Below are 14,844 nucleotides of genomic sequence, written 5' to 3'. Positions count from 1 at the left end.
TTTTTGTAGAGACAGGATTCTTGCCATGTTGCCCAGGCTGGTCTCAAACCTTGGTCTCAAGAGATCCTTCCACTTTGGCCTCCTGAAGTGCTGAATTACGGGCATGAGCCACTGCATCCAGGCTGTAACTGCCTCTTAATGAAATAACGTAAGATACATTTGGATTTTGTATACAAAAGATGATTCAGTCCTGCTACAGCCATTGAGTATAATAAGCATAATAAATAAAATAAGGGACTAAAGGCCTAAAACCCAGTGTTCTGTTACCGAATGACTGACAGTAAAAATCAACTTGATATTTTTTAGCTAAACTAAAATTTTAGTTATTTTTATAACATTATTTAATACATAATAGTTTGCATAGCATGTTGCAATTGTGTTGTTATGCAAACTAGTATAGCATAATTAAATATCGATAAATTAATAATCATATTCTAAATGTTTGAAAAACACTCTGCAATAAATCCAATATTAGCATCAATGTGACACAAGTGTTTTAAAATTTGTTTCGCCGGCGTGGTGGCTCACGCCTGTAATCCCAGCTCTTTGGGAGGCTGAAGTGGGCGGATCACCTGAGGTCAGGAGTTTGAGACCAACTACAGCCAACATAGTGAAACCCCATCTCTACTAAAAATACAAAACTAGCTACATGTGGTGGTGCATGCCTGTAATCCCAGCTACTGGGAAGCCGAGGCAGGAGAACTGCTTGAACCCGAGAGGTGGAGGTTGCAGTGAGCTGAGATCACACCAGTGCACTCCAGCCTGGGCCACAAGAGCGAAACTCCATCTCAAAATAAAATAAAATTTCCAGTAGCATGTTTAAAGCATCTGGCATGGTTCCTGATGTACAGTACGAGCTCAGCAAATATTGGCTATCATTATTGTGCCACATAAGCATACCTGAAAAAATATATGAAATCATTAAAGCAATGTTGAGACAATATGAACGAACCATAAAAACTAGTAAGAAAAGTAACCTAGGGTGGCAGTTTGGCAAAAGCACTTAGAAATTTCTAAATGGATTTCCTGGGTTTTTTTTTTTTTTCATTAAGGCTTAGACGATGGCAAATTAATCCTACTTATCAGGAACTATTATAAAAAGTATATTCAACCAATTTCTATATATAAATGCCTAACCTTAATACTACTTTTTTTTTTTTTTTTTTTTTTGAGACAGAGTTTCGCTCTTGTTGCCCAGGCTGGAGTGCAATGGCATGATCTCGACTCACTGCAACCTCCACCTCCCGGGTTCAAGCGATTCTCCTGCCTCAGCCTCCCGAGTAGCTGGGATTACAGGCATGAGCCACCACGCCTGGCTAATTTTGTATTCTGAGTAGAGATGGAGTTTCTCCATGTTGGTCAAGCTGGTCTTGATCTTCAGACCTCAGGTGATCCGCCCACCTCAGCCTCCCAAAGTGCTGGGATTACAGGCATGAGCCACCACGTCTGGCAATAATAAATATTTTACTTTTGTAAGGAGTCAAAGATGGAGTAGACATCAAGCTTTCAGTGTTTGGTATAAGTACATGTATTTTAGAGAAAATAAGGAGCTCTGGGTCTTAGAAATTGTCTTAAAATATAACCATTTTAGTTTGAAAATCTAAAAGGATCTGACTTTAAGCTGTTAGTCACAAACCAGCCTAATCAGATAACTTCTATGTGCATCAGTCCCTTCATTTGTAAAACGGTGATCAGGCACACAAAATTAAAAACAGATCATAAAATGTCACTATCAGTAATACAGAACATAGTTAAGTAATATTTAATGCACATAAAAAAGCCAATGATACATTGAGAAAAAAATGCAGGGTTCAATTTCACAAAAAGTGGAAAAAAAACTATAAGTACATAGAAAAAAAGCCATACTTATGCCAAAATTTTAAGAGTATTTATATCTACTGAAATTATGGATGCAGTTTTTTTTTTTTCCTCTACTTTCCACATTTTCTACCCTGAAAATATATTTTTGTAGTTGGGGAGGAAATACTATTTTGTAGTTGATATTTCTAGACTTATTTAATTTTCTTTCTTACATTGTATTTTTCAAATTTAAAATTCTTTTTTTTTTTTGAGACAGTCTTGCTGCATTGCCCAGGCTGGAGTGCAGTGGTACGATCTTGGTTCACTGCAAACACCACTTCTCAGGCTTAAGCAATCCTCCTACCTCAGCCTCCCAAGTAGCTGGGACTACAGACAGGCATGCACCACCACATTCTCAGCTAATTTTTTTTTTTTTTTTTTGTGGAGCCTATATTGCCTAGGCTTCAACTTTTTTTTTTTTTTTTTTTTGGAGTCTCCTCTGTTGCCCAGGCTAGAGTGCAGTGGCACATTCTCGGTTCACTGCAATCTCCACCTCCTGGATTTAATCAATTCTTGTGTCTCAGCCTCCCAAGAAGCTGGGACTCTAGGTGTGCACCACCATGATTGGCTAATTTTTTTTATTTTTTATTTTTTGTAGAGATGAAGTCTCACTATATTGCCTAAGCTTACATTTTTTGTTTGTTTGTTTTTTGTGATGGAGTCTCCTCTGTCACCCAGGCTGGAGTGCAGTGGCGCAATCTTGGCTCACTGCAACCTCCACCTCCCGAGTTCAAGTGATTCTCATGCCTCAGCCTCCCAAGTAGCTAGAACTACAGGCACGCACTGCTACATTTGGCTTTTTTTTTTTTTCTTTTTTTTTTTTTTTAGTAGAGACAGGGTTTCGCCATGTTGGCCAGGCTGGTCTCAAACTCCTGACCTCAAGTGATATGCCCGTCTCAGCCTTCCAAAGTGCTGGGATTACTGGTGTGAGCCACCGTTCCTGACCAAAATATTTTTAATACACAATATTCATTTCTCTCCTAAGCAAAACACACTCACTCCTTCTCAGAAGAGAACCTGAGAGCAGTTTATTCAATCTGTAGTTAGGGGCTCAAATGTCATTTATTTCAAGACCTGAAGAGTTAAAAGTTATTTTGAATCTAGGCTGGCAGTTCAACAGTACGCTCTCTTGAAAGCTTAACTAGCAATTCTTCTATGTATTTACCTAACAGAAATGAAAACATATGTTCAAGGAAACCAGTACAGGAATGTTCATAGCATTCTTATTCATAACAACTAAATACTAGAAACAACCTAAATGTCCAACAAGAGGAACAGGAATAAACAATTATGGTATAGTCATGCCCTGCACAATGACATTTCAGTCAACAATGGACTGCATATATGATGGTGGCCCTATAAGATTGTAATACCATATTTTTACTGCACTTTTTGATGTTTAGATATATTTAGATACACAAATGCTTACCATTGTGTTACAACTGCCTACAGTATTCAGTACAGTAACATACTGTACAGGTTTGTAGCCTAGGAGGAATAGGCTATACTACATAGCCTAGGTGTGTAGTAGGCTGTACCGTCTAGTTTGTGTGAATATGACAAAATCACCTAATGGTGCATTTCTCAGAACATATCCCTGTCATTAAGCAACACATGACTATATATTCAAACACTGGAATATACTTAATAATAAAGGAGGATGAACTATTGAGATACACAACATGTATGAATCTCAAAATGATTATATTTTTATTTTTTATTTTTATGAAATAGGGTGTCATTCAGTCACCCAGACTAGAGTGCAGTGGCATGATCATGGCTCACCAGAGCCTCAATCTCATGGGCTTAAGTGATCCTCCCGCCTCAGCCTCCCAAGTAGCTGAAACTACAAGCACGTGCCACCATGCCTGACTAATTTTTATATTTTTTGTAGAGATGGGGTTTCGCCTTGTTGCTCAGGCTGGTCTCAAACTCCTGCACTCAAGCAAACCTCCTGCCTCGGCCTCCCAACATGTTAGGATTACACGCATGGCTAACAAGCGTGAGCCAACGCACCCAGCCACAAAATATTACATTTTTCAAAGATAACATACTGAGCTGAATGAAAGAATTTGGACACTGAAGCATGTATGATTCCACTTATAATGAAGTTCTAGAACATGTGAAATTATTCAGTAGTGATAACTAGCAAAACAATAGGAATGAGGCACAAGGAAACTTTCTGAGATAATGGTAATGTTCTATAGTTTGTTTTGCCTGCATTCACATTTCAAAATGCATTTAATTAAACAACTAAGAATCTGTGCATTTAATTGTATGTTAATTATACTTCACTTTTAAACAATTAAATCACTCATTTTGCAAAGAAAAGAAAAATTTTATTGATTTACCTACTTGATTTCAGTCAGCTCCATGTTCCAGTAACTATAGCTACGAATTATTCTAGATATGCCACTCTCAAAGGCTAAATTACACACCTTTTCTAGATATGCCTTCTCAAAGGCTTCATTATACATAGTTTGAGTTTATTAAACTTTTGTGGGCCAACAGCTTTAGTTCTTTTTTTCTAAGTCCTGTATCCAACAAGATTTAGTAGGAACTACCTTAATTTATTCACACATTTTAACAAATTGTACAATAGCTATGCCCTTGATTTGACCTTTGCACTAAGGACTCATCTTAATCAGCCTGTTACTCAAAGCATTTCTTTTTTTTTTTTTTTTTTTTTGAGACGGAGTCTCGCTCTGTCACCCAGGCTGGAGTGCAGTGGCACAATCTCAGCTCGCTGCAACCTCCGCCTCCCAGGTTCAAGCGATTCTCCTGTCTCAGCCTCCCAAGAAGCTGGGACTACAGGCGCCCGCCACCATGCCCGGCTAATTTTTTGTATTTTTTTAGTAGAGACGGAGTTTCACCATGTTAGCCAGGATGGCCTCAATCTCCTGACCTCGTGATTCGCCCGCCTCGGCCTCCTCAAGTGCTGTTATTACAGGCTTGAGCCACCGTACCCGGCCTCCCATTTCGTGATTTTAACTTTTATTGGTTGAAAAAGACAAACGGCTTTTTCTTTTCTTTTTTAAATAAAGACAGGGTCTCACTACGTTGTCCAGGATGGTCCTGAACTTCTAACCTCAAGCAATCCTCTGCCTCAGCTTCCCAAAGTGCTGGGATTACTGGCGTGAGCCACCTTGCCTGGTTAATAAACTGTTCTCACTTCAACATTACAAGTCCCAGAATTTTGGAATTCTCTATTTTCTTCTTCATTCCCACTTACAAATAGACCAATTCCATTCTAAACTCAGATCTCTTTCCTGTAGTCAAATGTAGCTGTTAATACCAAAGGCACTCTAGTAACATTCTGTTTTGCAATCTCATTACCTAAAATGATAGAAAAAAATAGTATTGTCAACTATTCACAGGAAACAGTATTATCAAATGTTTTGTCATGACGTAATATAGATCTTCATTTTTCCAGCTCCCAAATATAGTTTTCTTGTAGCCAGCCCCTCAACTATTACCCACAGCCTTTATCTTGAGCAAATTTATATACAGGCCTCAACTTTCAGTGCAGAGGAAGCAGTATGAGAAAGCTGTTTAGCCCTTAAGGATGATACATTCTCCAAACCCATCTTTAGATATGGTTATAGAAGAAAATGGAAGAGAAAAGATCTCCAGAGTGTAAAATCAAGGACCATGGAGAACAATGAACTGGGAAACAATTCCCCAGGAACACAACTGGGGCATAAACACAACAGATTCCTTCTCCCAGAGTAAGGGGATATCCTGTCCCTGTCCAACAATGTATACTGAGTAGGGCGATGTGCAGAAAAGAGTTAACACAGCAGGTCTGAGAACACTTTCCTGAGAAAGGCCTGCTTGCAGGCGGATCACCTGAGGTCAGGAGTTGACCAGCCTGGCCAACATGGTGAAACCCCATTTCTACTAAAAACACAAAAATTAACCAAGTGTGGTGGCACATGCCTATAATCCCAGCTACTTGGGAGGCTGAGGCACAAGAATTGCTTGAACCCAGAAGGTGGAGGTTGCAGTGAGCAGAGACTGCACCATGGCACTCCTGCCTGGGTGGCAGGGTGAGACTGTCTCAAGAAAGAAAAAAAAAAGAAAAAAGAAAAAAAGAAAGCCCTGCTTGCAAGGTAGGCTCTCTTGGCTGGCATCTAGGAACTTCAATTTCAGGAGAGTTCCCACCATTCTCTAACTGATAACAGTGCCTATCCTCTTTGTACAAATAATGTAGTTTATGATTTCTTTCTGGGAGTCAAGAATTTTGGTACATGGTAGGCAGAGGATACCTACATGACTAGCCCCCAATAAAAACCCTGAGCACTGAATCACTAATGAGCTTCCCTGGTAGATAAAACTTTACAAATGTCACAATTTGATGCTGAAGGAATCAGGCCTATCCTGTGTGACTCTACTGCAGTGGAAATGTGGAAGCCTATGCCTGGTTTCTTGCAGATTTCACCACAATAGGTCTTTTCGCTTTGCTGATTTTGTTTTATATTATTTGCTATAATAAATCATAGCTGTAGGCTGGGCACGGTGGCTCATGCCTATAATCTCAGCACTTTGAGAGGCTGAGGTAGGTGGATCACTTGAGGTCAGGAGTTCGAGACCAGACTGGCCAACATGGGGAAACCCTGTCTCTACCAAAAATACAAAAATTAGCCAGGCATGGTGGCGTGAGCTACTCAGGAGGGAGGCAGGAGAATTGCTTGAACCCAGAAGGCGGAGGTTGCAGTGAGCTGAGATCATGCCACTGAACTCCAGCCTGGGTGACAGAGCGAGACTCTGTCTCAAAAATCAATCAATCAATCAATCAATCAATCATAGCTGTAAATACAACTTCATTCTGAAACTTGTGAGTCCTTCCAGCTAATAACCAAACATGGGGGTGGTCTTGGGAACCCCTGACACAAAACAGATAACCTGTCTGTTTAGTTCATAGATCTCTGGATTAGAATGAGTCATAGCTGGCCCTGATGTCGATAAGCCCTTGGGTTCAGGATGAAGGCTGTGACTAGATAAGACAGAGTTTTAGGGTGTGGGAAAAAGTAAGTGTATTTTGTCTGAGGGAGGGAAATAAATCACAAGGACAGGATGCGGTAAACTATATTATTATTCACAACTATTTTCTCCTTCCCAGTAAAAAGATTATATATCCCTGCCCACTACCATGTGGACCTGGAACACTTCCCTGTAATGAAAATATACTTCACATCCCATCGTCTAAACTGATTATATGACTTGCTTGGGTCAATAAAAGGTGCGTACAAGTGATACTGTGCTAGGTCAGCAGAAACTTTAAGAGGCATTGCATGATTCTGCCTCCTCTTTTCCTACGTCACAAGAAAAATTTTTCCCAAATAGGGACTATTCCTTCACAACACATAAAATTATGACAGCCAAACTGCAGCCATAACATGTAATATTAATTACAAATAAATGTTTGTCATAAGCCAGTGAGATTTGGGGTTGTTCAAAACCTAGCGAAAGCTGAGCATATACATAATCTCAAAATATGTATATTTAAAATATTAATATACTCTCTAGCGTAAACTATTTTTGTAGTAGCACAAATTCCAAGTCTAACTTACGTTTTGGAACTCTTTCAGGAGCTGGAATGTCACTGATTTTCTCTTCTTTGGCAGATTCCTTATTTTCTGAAGACTTTGGCTTTTTTCTTTGGCGCAGCTCTACAGGTGGTCCTTAAAATATTTAAGACATTATTGCAATGTGTGTATAAAATTATTTTGATCTGTATCCTGAGCCAATTAACCTTTATTATTCTAAAGCAAAAGTACCACTAAGACCTATTAGCATCAAAGATAACATTTTCATAATTATTTTGGCACCCCTGCAAAATCTTCTTTTGTCCAAAAAAAAGACAATTTTAAGTTCCACTCCCCAATTTGTGTTTTGACAATCCTAGTAGTAAACCAATGCGCTCTTCTCCCAAGATGATGCAATTTTCAAAAACATCCCAAAATAAGTAAGCTCTTTTCCAAATTAGGGTCAAGGTGTTATTCAGCTCATAATTCTAGTTACCTTAAAGTATCAAATGCATAACTCATGGTTTAAGTGTTTTGTAAAAATCAAAACATAACACATTCATCATAAACTACACTTCTTTGTTTAACCCTGAAAGCTCTGCAGAATTTCAGTACTGTGTTATCATTAGCATTGTACAATCTTTTAGATTTAGGGATTAGAAAATAGGCTGAACCTACAAAGATACTTATATATGAGAAGGTCTCAAAATAATTTCCCAGGATTAGACTAGCTTCCTCTTCTAGCTCCAGTTTTAGAAAATGTGATGCAGAAGTTACCTCCAAAATAGTAAACTAAACTCTAAGTTAAACAGGAATGTACTATGTACAATTTATACTTTTCCTCCCTAGAATTAATCATCTTGTGGGATAGATTACGATACTATAAGTACAGAGTGTTCCTGCCAAGTTATAAAGTGGTACAATAATTTATCTTTCTCATGGAAGTGGAAGACAGTTTTTTCCTTTCTCTTAGTAATAACTTCAGGCTATGAAATGTGAAAATAAACATAGAAGTCAAAGAAGGAGAAACGAATCAGTTGCTGCTGATCAGATGTATGTTCTTAGCTTTACTGTGGAAAATGAATAAAATAAACATATTTTAAAATAGCTTCATAGCAAACTTACGTGCTCACTAAAATATCTTTAAACACTGGCATAGTGAGAAAAAAAGCTGTACATTTAACGGATTCAGACTGATGAATCTAATGTTTACTCATTTCTATACTACCATTTATTCTGTAGTCATGTTAAGTAGTGAAATCAATGAAAATATTTTTAAATGACATTATCAGGCTGGACATGGTGGCTCATGCCTGTAATCCCAACACTTTGGGAGGCCAAGGTGGGTGGATTACCCGAGGTCAGGAGTTCAAGACCAGCCTGGTCAACATGGTGAAACCCTGTCTCTACTAAAAATACAAATATTAGCCGGGTGTGGTGGTGCACTCTTGTAATCCCAGCTACTCAGGAGGCTGAGGCAGGAGAATCACTTGAACCCAGTAGGTGGAGTTGCAGTGACCCGAGATTGCGCCACTGCACTCTAGCCTGGGTGACAGAGGGAGACTCCGTCTCAAAAACAAAATGAAACAAAACAAAAAAACAAAAAATGGCATTATTAGAAAAATGTACCCCAGACTTTGAGTATTTATACATATAAATCTAGGTCAATTAGTAAATATCACTATATTCCTTCCTCATTATGCCTCTTTAATATTCCCCTGCTCTGGGTTAAAGTAGAAGTTAGAAGCAGTCATCAAGAACGAATATTTATGCAAAATCAAATAAAGTCTTCAAAAACAAATTATTGTTTTTAATTTAATTTTTTTTTTTGTTTTGAGACGGAGTCTCACTCTGTCGCCCAGGCTGGAGTGCAGTGGCTGGATCTCAGCTCACAAGCTCCGCCTCCCAGGTTTATGCCATTCTCCTGCCTCAGCCTCCCAAGTAGCTGGGCCTACAGGTGCCTGCCACCTTGCTCGGCTAGTTTTTTGTCTTTTTAGTAGAGACGGGGTTTCACCGTGTTAGCCAGGATGGTCTCAATCTCCTGACCTCGTGATCCGCCCGTCTCGGCCTCCCAAAGTGCCGGGATTACAGGCTTGAGCCACCGCACCTGGCCTTTAATTTTATTTTAAAAGAATACAAGGGGAGGCCGGGCGCGGTGGCTCAAGCCTGTAATCCCAGCACTTTGGGAGGCCGAGACGGGCGGATCACGAGGTCAGGAGATCGAGACCATCCTGGCTAACACGGTGAAACCCCGTCTCTACTAAAAATACAAAAAACTAGCCGGGCGAGGTGGCGGGCGCCTGTAGTCCCAGCTACTCGGGAGACTGAGGCAGGAGAATGGCATAAACCTGGGAGGCGGAGCTTGCAGTGAGCTGAGATCCGGCCACTGTACTCCAACCTGGGCGGCAGAGCAAGACTCCGTCTCAAAAAAAAAAAAAAAAAAGAATACAAGGGGAAAATATAACCACAAGAACCTTCCTTTGTAGGTACACCTGCATGATTAATCACATAACAGCACTGGACTTTAAAACATTTAATTGGATAATTTCAGAAATCAAATTAACAAATCTATTGAGATAGTCAACAGATATACTATATGTGACCAATGGGCTAGGTAAGTGGGTCTTTTCCATTAGAGTCTAAAAATATACACTTAGTGATAAATTGGGAGGGGAATAGTCACATAAAACGTGTTCTTACAAAACACTATCATTTTCCTTTTTAAAAATGTTCTTTATCAAATAAATCACTTTACAGGACTTTAATTAAACATGTTCTCTTTGTGCCCATAAATGAATTTTGTTTATAAAAGTAAAACTTACACAAAAATTTTGCATAGATTTTCATGTAATTTCTGAAGTATACAACTCTCAACAGTCACCTCTCAAGAATTTATATTAGCAATGATCGAGGACCATACAAATATGTAATCTATAAAAAATCTATAATATTATATTTTCCTGATTCTAAGATGCCATATATTTGAAGATACCACTCAATAGGTTTTCAAGGGGGAAAAAAAAAAACCACACTGTCACATTGAATGCATGTACTGATTTTAAGACATACCAATTTTAGTGGCATTAAACTGTAAGAGTGAAAAGTATGACTTGATAAATACAGTATTCATTTTAGCTCATCTCTTCAACCTTATCCCTAAAGCTAACTTTCCATATAATTTCATAATGGAAAAACAAAGCCACACATCTCTAGGTGGAAAAAAGCAAAGGTCAAAGCAATGGACAAATGAGATTATCAGTTCTGACAGGAAAGCTCTGCGATGTAATTCAAGCCTCCTTTGTACTATCTTTTTTTTTGAGACAGAGTTTCACTCTTTTTGCCCAGGCTGCAGTGCAGTGGTGCCATGCCGGCTCATTGCAACCTCCGCCTCCCGGGTTCAGGCAATTCTCCTGCCTCAGCCTCCCAAGTAGCTGGTATTACAGGTGTCTGCCACTACGCCCAGCTAATTTTTTGTATTTTGAGTAGAGACGGGGGTTTCACCACATTGGCCAGGCTGGCCTCGAACTCCTGACCTCGTGATTTGCCCGCCTCAGCCTCCGAAAGTGCTGGGATTACAGGCATGAGCCATGATGTCCAGCCACTCCTTTTCACTATCTTATATTCTTAGCATTGTAAAGAAAAAGTCAAACTAAATGAAGATGATTACACATCCACAAAAGTAACCTGCTATTTCAGACTTCAGTCCAGTCATCTTCATATGAAATAGTAGGGCTACAAACAGGCTTTCAAATGTCCACGCAGGCTAGACATAGCAGTTTCCAAATGAAATGTTAATACTGCTCTACTCAAGGTTGTCACTTCTTTCTTTGCTCTAACACTGCTTTCAGAAAGCATAAATATAAACACCCTGGCCCTCTACTGCATCAAGGAAGACATTTTTTCAAAAACCAGATTCCCAGAGTATTTACTTGGACAATGAAGAGGATCCAAGCGAATGTGAACTGTAAGTAAGATGGGACATGGAGAACACCTGGATACAAGTAAAATATACAGACTATTTAGTCTAATTTTAACACAGCGAATAAAAGATAATATGAATTTTTGGGGAAAAAACTATAGAGTGACAAATAAACAAAAAACATTCAGAATGCCTGGCACATAGACAGACAGGTATGCTATATATATTATTATTACTAGCATTATAATAAATGAAAATTTAATTACTCATTCATTGCTATTATATCCTTGCATCTAATAGAGTATTAACACAAATATTTATGGAATTAAAAATGTGTTGAATAAAGCAGTATTTTAATAAACTGCAACCCATTAATTGTCCCATATAAGATGTATTTAACTGTTTTTGAGTTATATGTAATTCTACAACCAAAAATCATTTATCATTTTATTTATTTTATTTTTGAAAGGGAGTCTCGCTCTGTCACCCAGGCTGGAGTGCAGTGGGGAGATCTCGGCTCACTGCAACCTCAGCCTCCTGAGTTCCAGCGATTCTCTTGCCTCAGCCTCCCAGGTAGCTGGGACTACAGGCATGCGCCACCACGCCCGGCGAATTTTTGTATTTTTTAGTAGAGCCAGGGTTTCACCGTATTGGCCAGACTGGTCTCAAACTCCTGACCTCGTGATCTGCCCGCCTTGGCCTCCCAAAGTGTTAGGATTACAGGTGTGAGCCACTGTGCCCGGCCTTAATTTTGTTTTTTTTGAGATGGAGTCTCGCTCTGTCACCCAGGCTGGAGTGCAATGGTGCAATCTCGGTTCACTGCAACCTCAGCCTCCTGGGTTCAAGTGATTCTCCTGCCTCAGCCTCCCGAGTAGCTGGAACTACAGACGTTCGCCACTCGGCTAATTTTTGTATTTTTAGTAGAGATGGGGTTTCACTGTGTTAGCCAGGTTGGTCTTGAACTCCTGACTTCAAGTGATCCACTCACCTTGGCCTCCCAAAGTGCTGGGACTACAGGCATGAGCCACCATGCCCAGCCCATTTATCATTTTATATCACGTAAGTAAAATTTACAAAACAGTACAATCTTAATATTGGCTCCACAGATCTATTTAAATACAACCATAGTCTAAAATAATTTTTCATTTTGCATGATGTATTAAAGACTTTCAGTACTGTAGTATTGATTTTTTTATGCAGTATTAACTTTTTTAATGCTTTAAGTTAAGCATGAATGTACTCATAGGAACATGCAAGCTAGTGTATCAACCAGCCTCCATAAATTTGCAATTAGAAAAGAAAAATACATCAAGAAATATTTCAAATGATAATATACTGTAACCACAGACAACCAAGGAAACAAGTGGAATTACATTCTTTCTCACCAACGACAAACAGCTTTGGTTTTGAAGCTGTTTTTAGTTAGAATGTCTTAAATTCAGACCAGCTTTAACACTCTGAAAACTCAAGAGGAAGCAAATATGAACCAAGCCTGCATAGGGACAGGTCAGCAAGTCACAGATCAGTAAACACTTCTTATGCTTAATTTTTAAAAACTGCTTTCCGCTAAATTCTTTAAATTCCTTCCTTGTACTCTTGGTTCAAAAAGGCTTGAGTCGACCGGCGCGGTGGCTCACGCCTGTAATCCCAGCACTCTGGGAGGCCGAGGTGGGCGGATCAGCTAAGGTCCGGAGTTCGAGACCAGCCTGACCAACATGGATAAACCCCATCTCTACTCACCCACTTTGACCCTCAAAGGCCTCCTGGCCTCATCAGCTCCCAAAACTGTAATACTTAGATGGCTCTGCTCTTTACCATTTTCCTCTAAACCTAAGTGAACTTGGCTTTCTTCAGTTTCTGCGTGTTCACCCATTCCCAATTCATCATGCCATGTTTATCCCAAATCCCTGCTTCTTTATCCCCGTGGTGAATGTCCCCTCACTCCCTGTGCCTCTGGGTTTGTCAATACCCACAGCCCTTTAAAAATCGCCCTCCGAATGAGGGGCCTTGAGTGAAACAACGACCACATTCAAATATGCACTCAGTACCTAAACCTGCATCTTCGAAACCAAACTGCGCCCCCCACTTCACCAAAAATCTGCTCAGGACCCTCCCTCCCTCCCAACCACTCCCTGCACAGCTTTCTTTCCTGCTACGGATTCCCAACTTTCAGCTCCGCCTTTGCTTCCCAATTCGGCCGACAAAACTTCGAGCCATTCGCTCCGCTCTCCTGAATTTCTCCGCAGCCCTCTCCTGGGCGCCGCGCTCCTTCCCGCCCTCCCCGTGCGGCCGCCACCGCGGCCACCGGCAGCTCCAGCCCACACCTCCAGCGCCCCCGCCCTCCTTCCCGAGACCACAGGCAGCCGCTGGCGCGCTGGACCCCGCGGCAGTCACCTTCTTCCTCCGCCATCGTCTCTGCGGAGGCCGGGGCGCCCTCCGGCTCCCGCGCGGCCCGGAGTGTCCCTCCCTCCGCGTCGCCGAACCCCTCGGCCACCCGGGGCCCGCTCCTGGCCGCCGCGCCCCCACTTCCTGACCCACCCCCCTCCGGTGTCGCCGCCAACCGCGTCCCCGCAGGCGGCCAGGGAACCAGAGTGTTGGGAGAGGGGAGCGGTCGGAGCGTTTCGCTGGGGCGCCGGAGCCTGCGAGGGCAGGAAGGAGACTCCACGCCGGGGGCGCCGCCCACAGCAGCAGCTACCGGCCACTGCCTCCCCTGGAAAGCGAAACTAGTGGGTCTCGCTGCAGCCCCGCCCCTCGTCCTACTCTTCCCAAAAAGTGGGGGCTTGCTTTCCGCCACGTTTGTGACTCCGCGACTTAGCGAGTCGGAGACGATCATCAGCGACACCTCCCAGGTCCAGCCTCTATTCCCGCCCCATTTTACACGGAGGAAACAGATCTAATGTGGTGGAAGTCACAAAGCCGGACAGAGGCAGAACTGCCTGTAATTCCAGCTACTCGGTTAGCGCTTTGGTTTAGTAGACCACTTGACCATTACAAGAAAGAAGCTTGTGCTGTTATAGTAAACTTAGTAAGAAAATAAAGGCCTGGTATGAGGCAATGAAAATAAAAATGTTCAAAGAGAATGAATTCAAAAGATGTTGGAAGGCCGGGCGCAGTGGCTCAAGCCTGTAATCCCAGCACTTTGGGAGGCCGAGGCGGGCGGATCACGAGGTCAGGAGATCGAGACTATCCTGGCTAACACGGTGAAACCCCGTCTCTACTAAAAAAATACAAAAAACTAGCTGGGCGAGGTGGTGGGCGCCTGTAGTCCCAGCTACTCGGGAGGCTGAGGCAGGAGAATGGCGGGAACCCGGGAGGCGGAGCTTGCAGTGAGCTGAGATCTGGCCACTGCACTCCAGCCTGGGCGACAGAGCGAGACTTCGTCTCAAAAAAAAAAAAAAAGAAAAAGAAATAAGATCTCATTTTGTTGACAGCTGGAGTGCACAGGTGCAATCATGGCTCACTGTAGCCTTGACCTCCCAAGCTCAGGTGATCCTCCCACCTCAGCCTCCCAAGTAGCTGGGACTACAGACACACACC

At 41.6% G+C, this 14,844-nt stretch overlaps 1 protein-coding gene across 1 annotated transcript in view; it reads right to left on the bottom strand.

Moving 5' to 3' along the window:
• DPY19L4 (dpy-19 like 4) overlaps positions 1 to 14,192 on the bottom strand; it is a 78,655-nt gene extending 64,463 nt beyond the window's left edge. The window contains exons 1-2 of the mRNA XM_002805424.4: positions 13,702 to 14,192; positions 7,434 to 7,544 (exon numbers count right to left, since the gene is read on the bottom strand). Of these exons, the coding sequence (XP_002805470.4) occupies positions 7,434 to 7,544; positions 13,702 to 14,140 (550 nt within the window). The 5' untranslated portion in view covers positions 14,141 to 14,192. The remainder of the gene's footprint in view (positions 1 to 7,433; positions 7,545 to 13,701) is intronic.
• Positions 14,193 to 14,844: the final 652 nt, after the last annotated feature.

The sequence above is a fragment of the Macaca mulatta genome, chromosome 8, assembly GCF_049350105.2.
Source record: "Macaca mulatta isolate MMU2019108-1 chromosome 8, T2T-MMU8v2.0, whole genome shotgun sequence".
Lineage (NCBI taxonomy): Eukaryota > Metazoa > Chordata > Mammalia > Primates > Cercopithecidae > Macaca > Macaca mulatta.
Note: the sequence above shows the minus strand (reverse complement) of the source record. Positions and strands in the feature narration are given on the sequence as shown.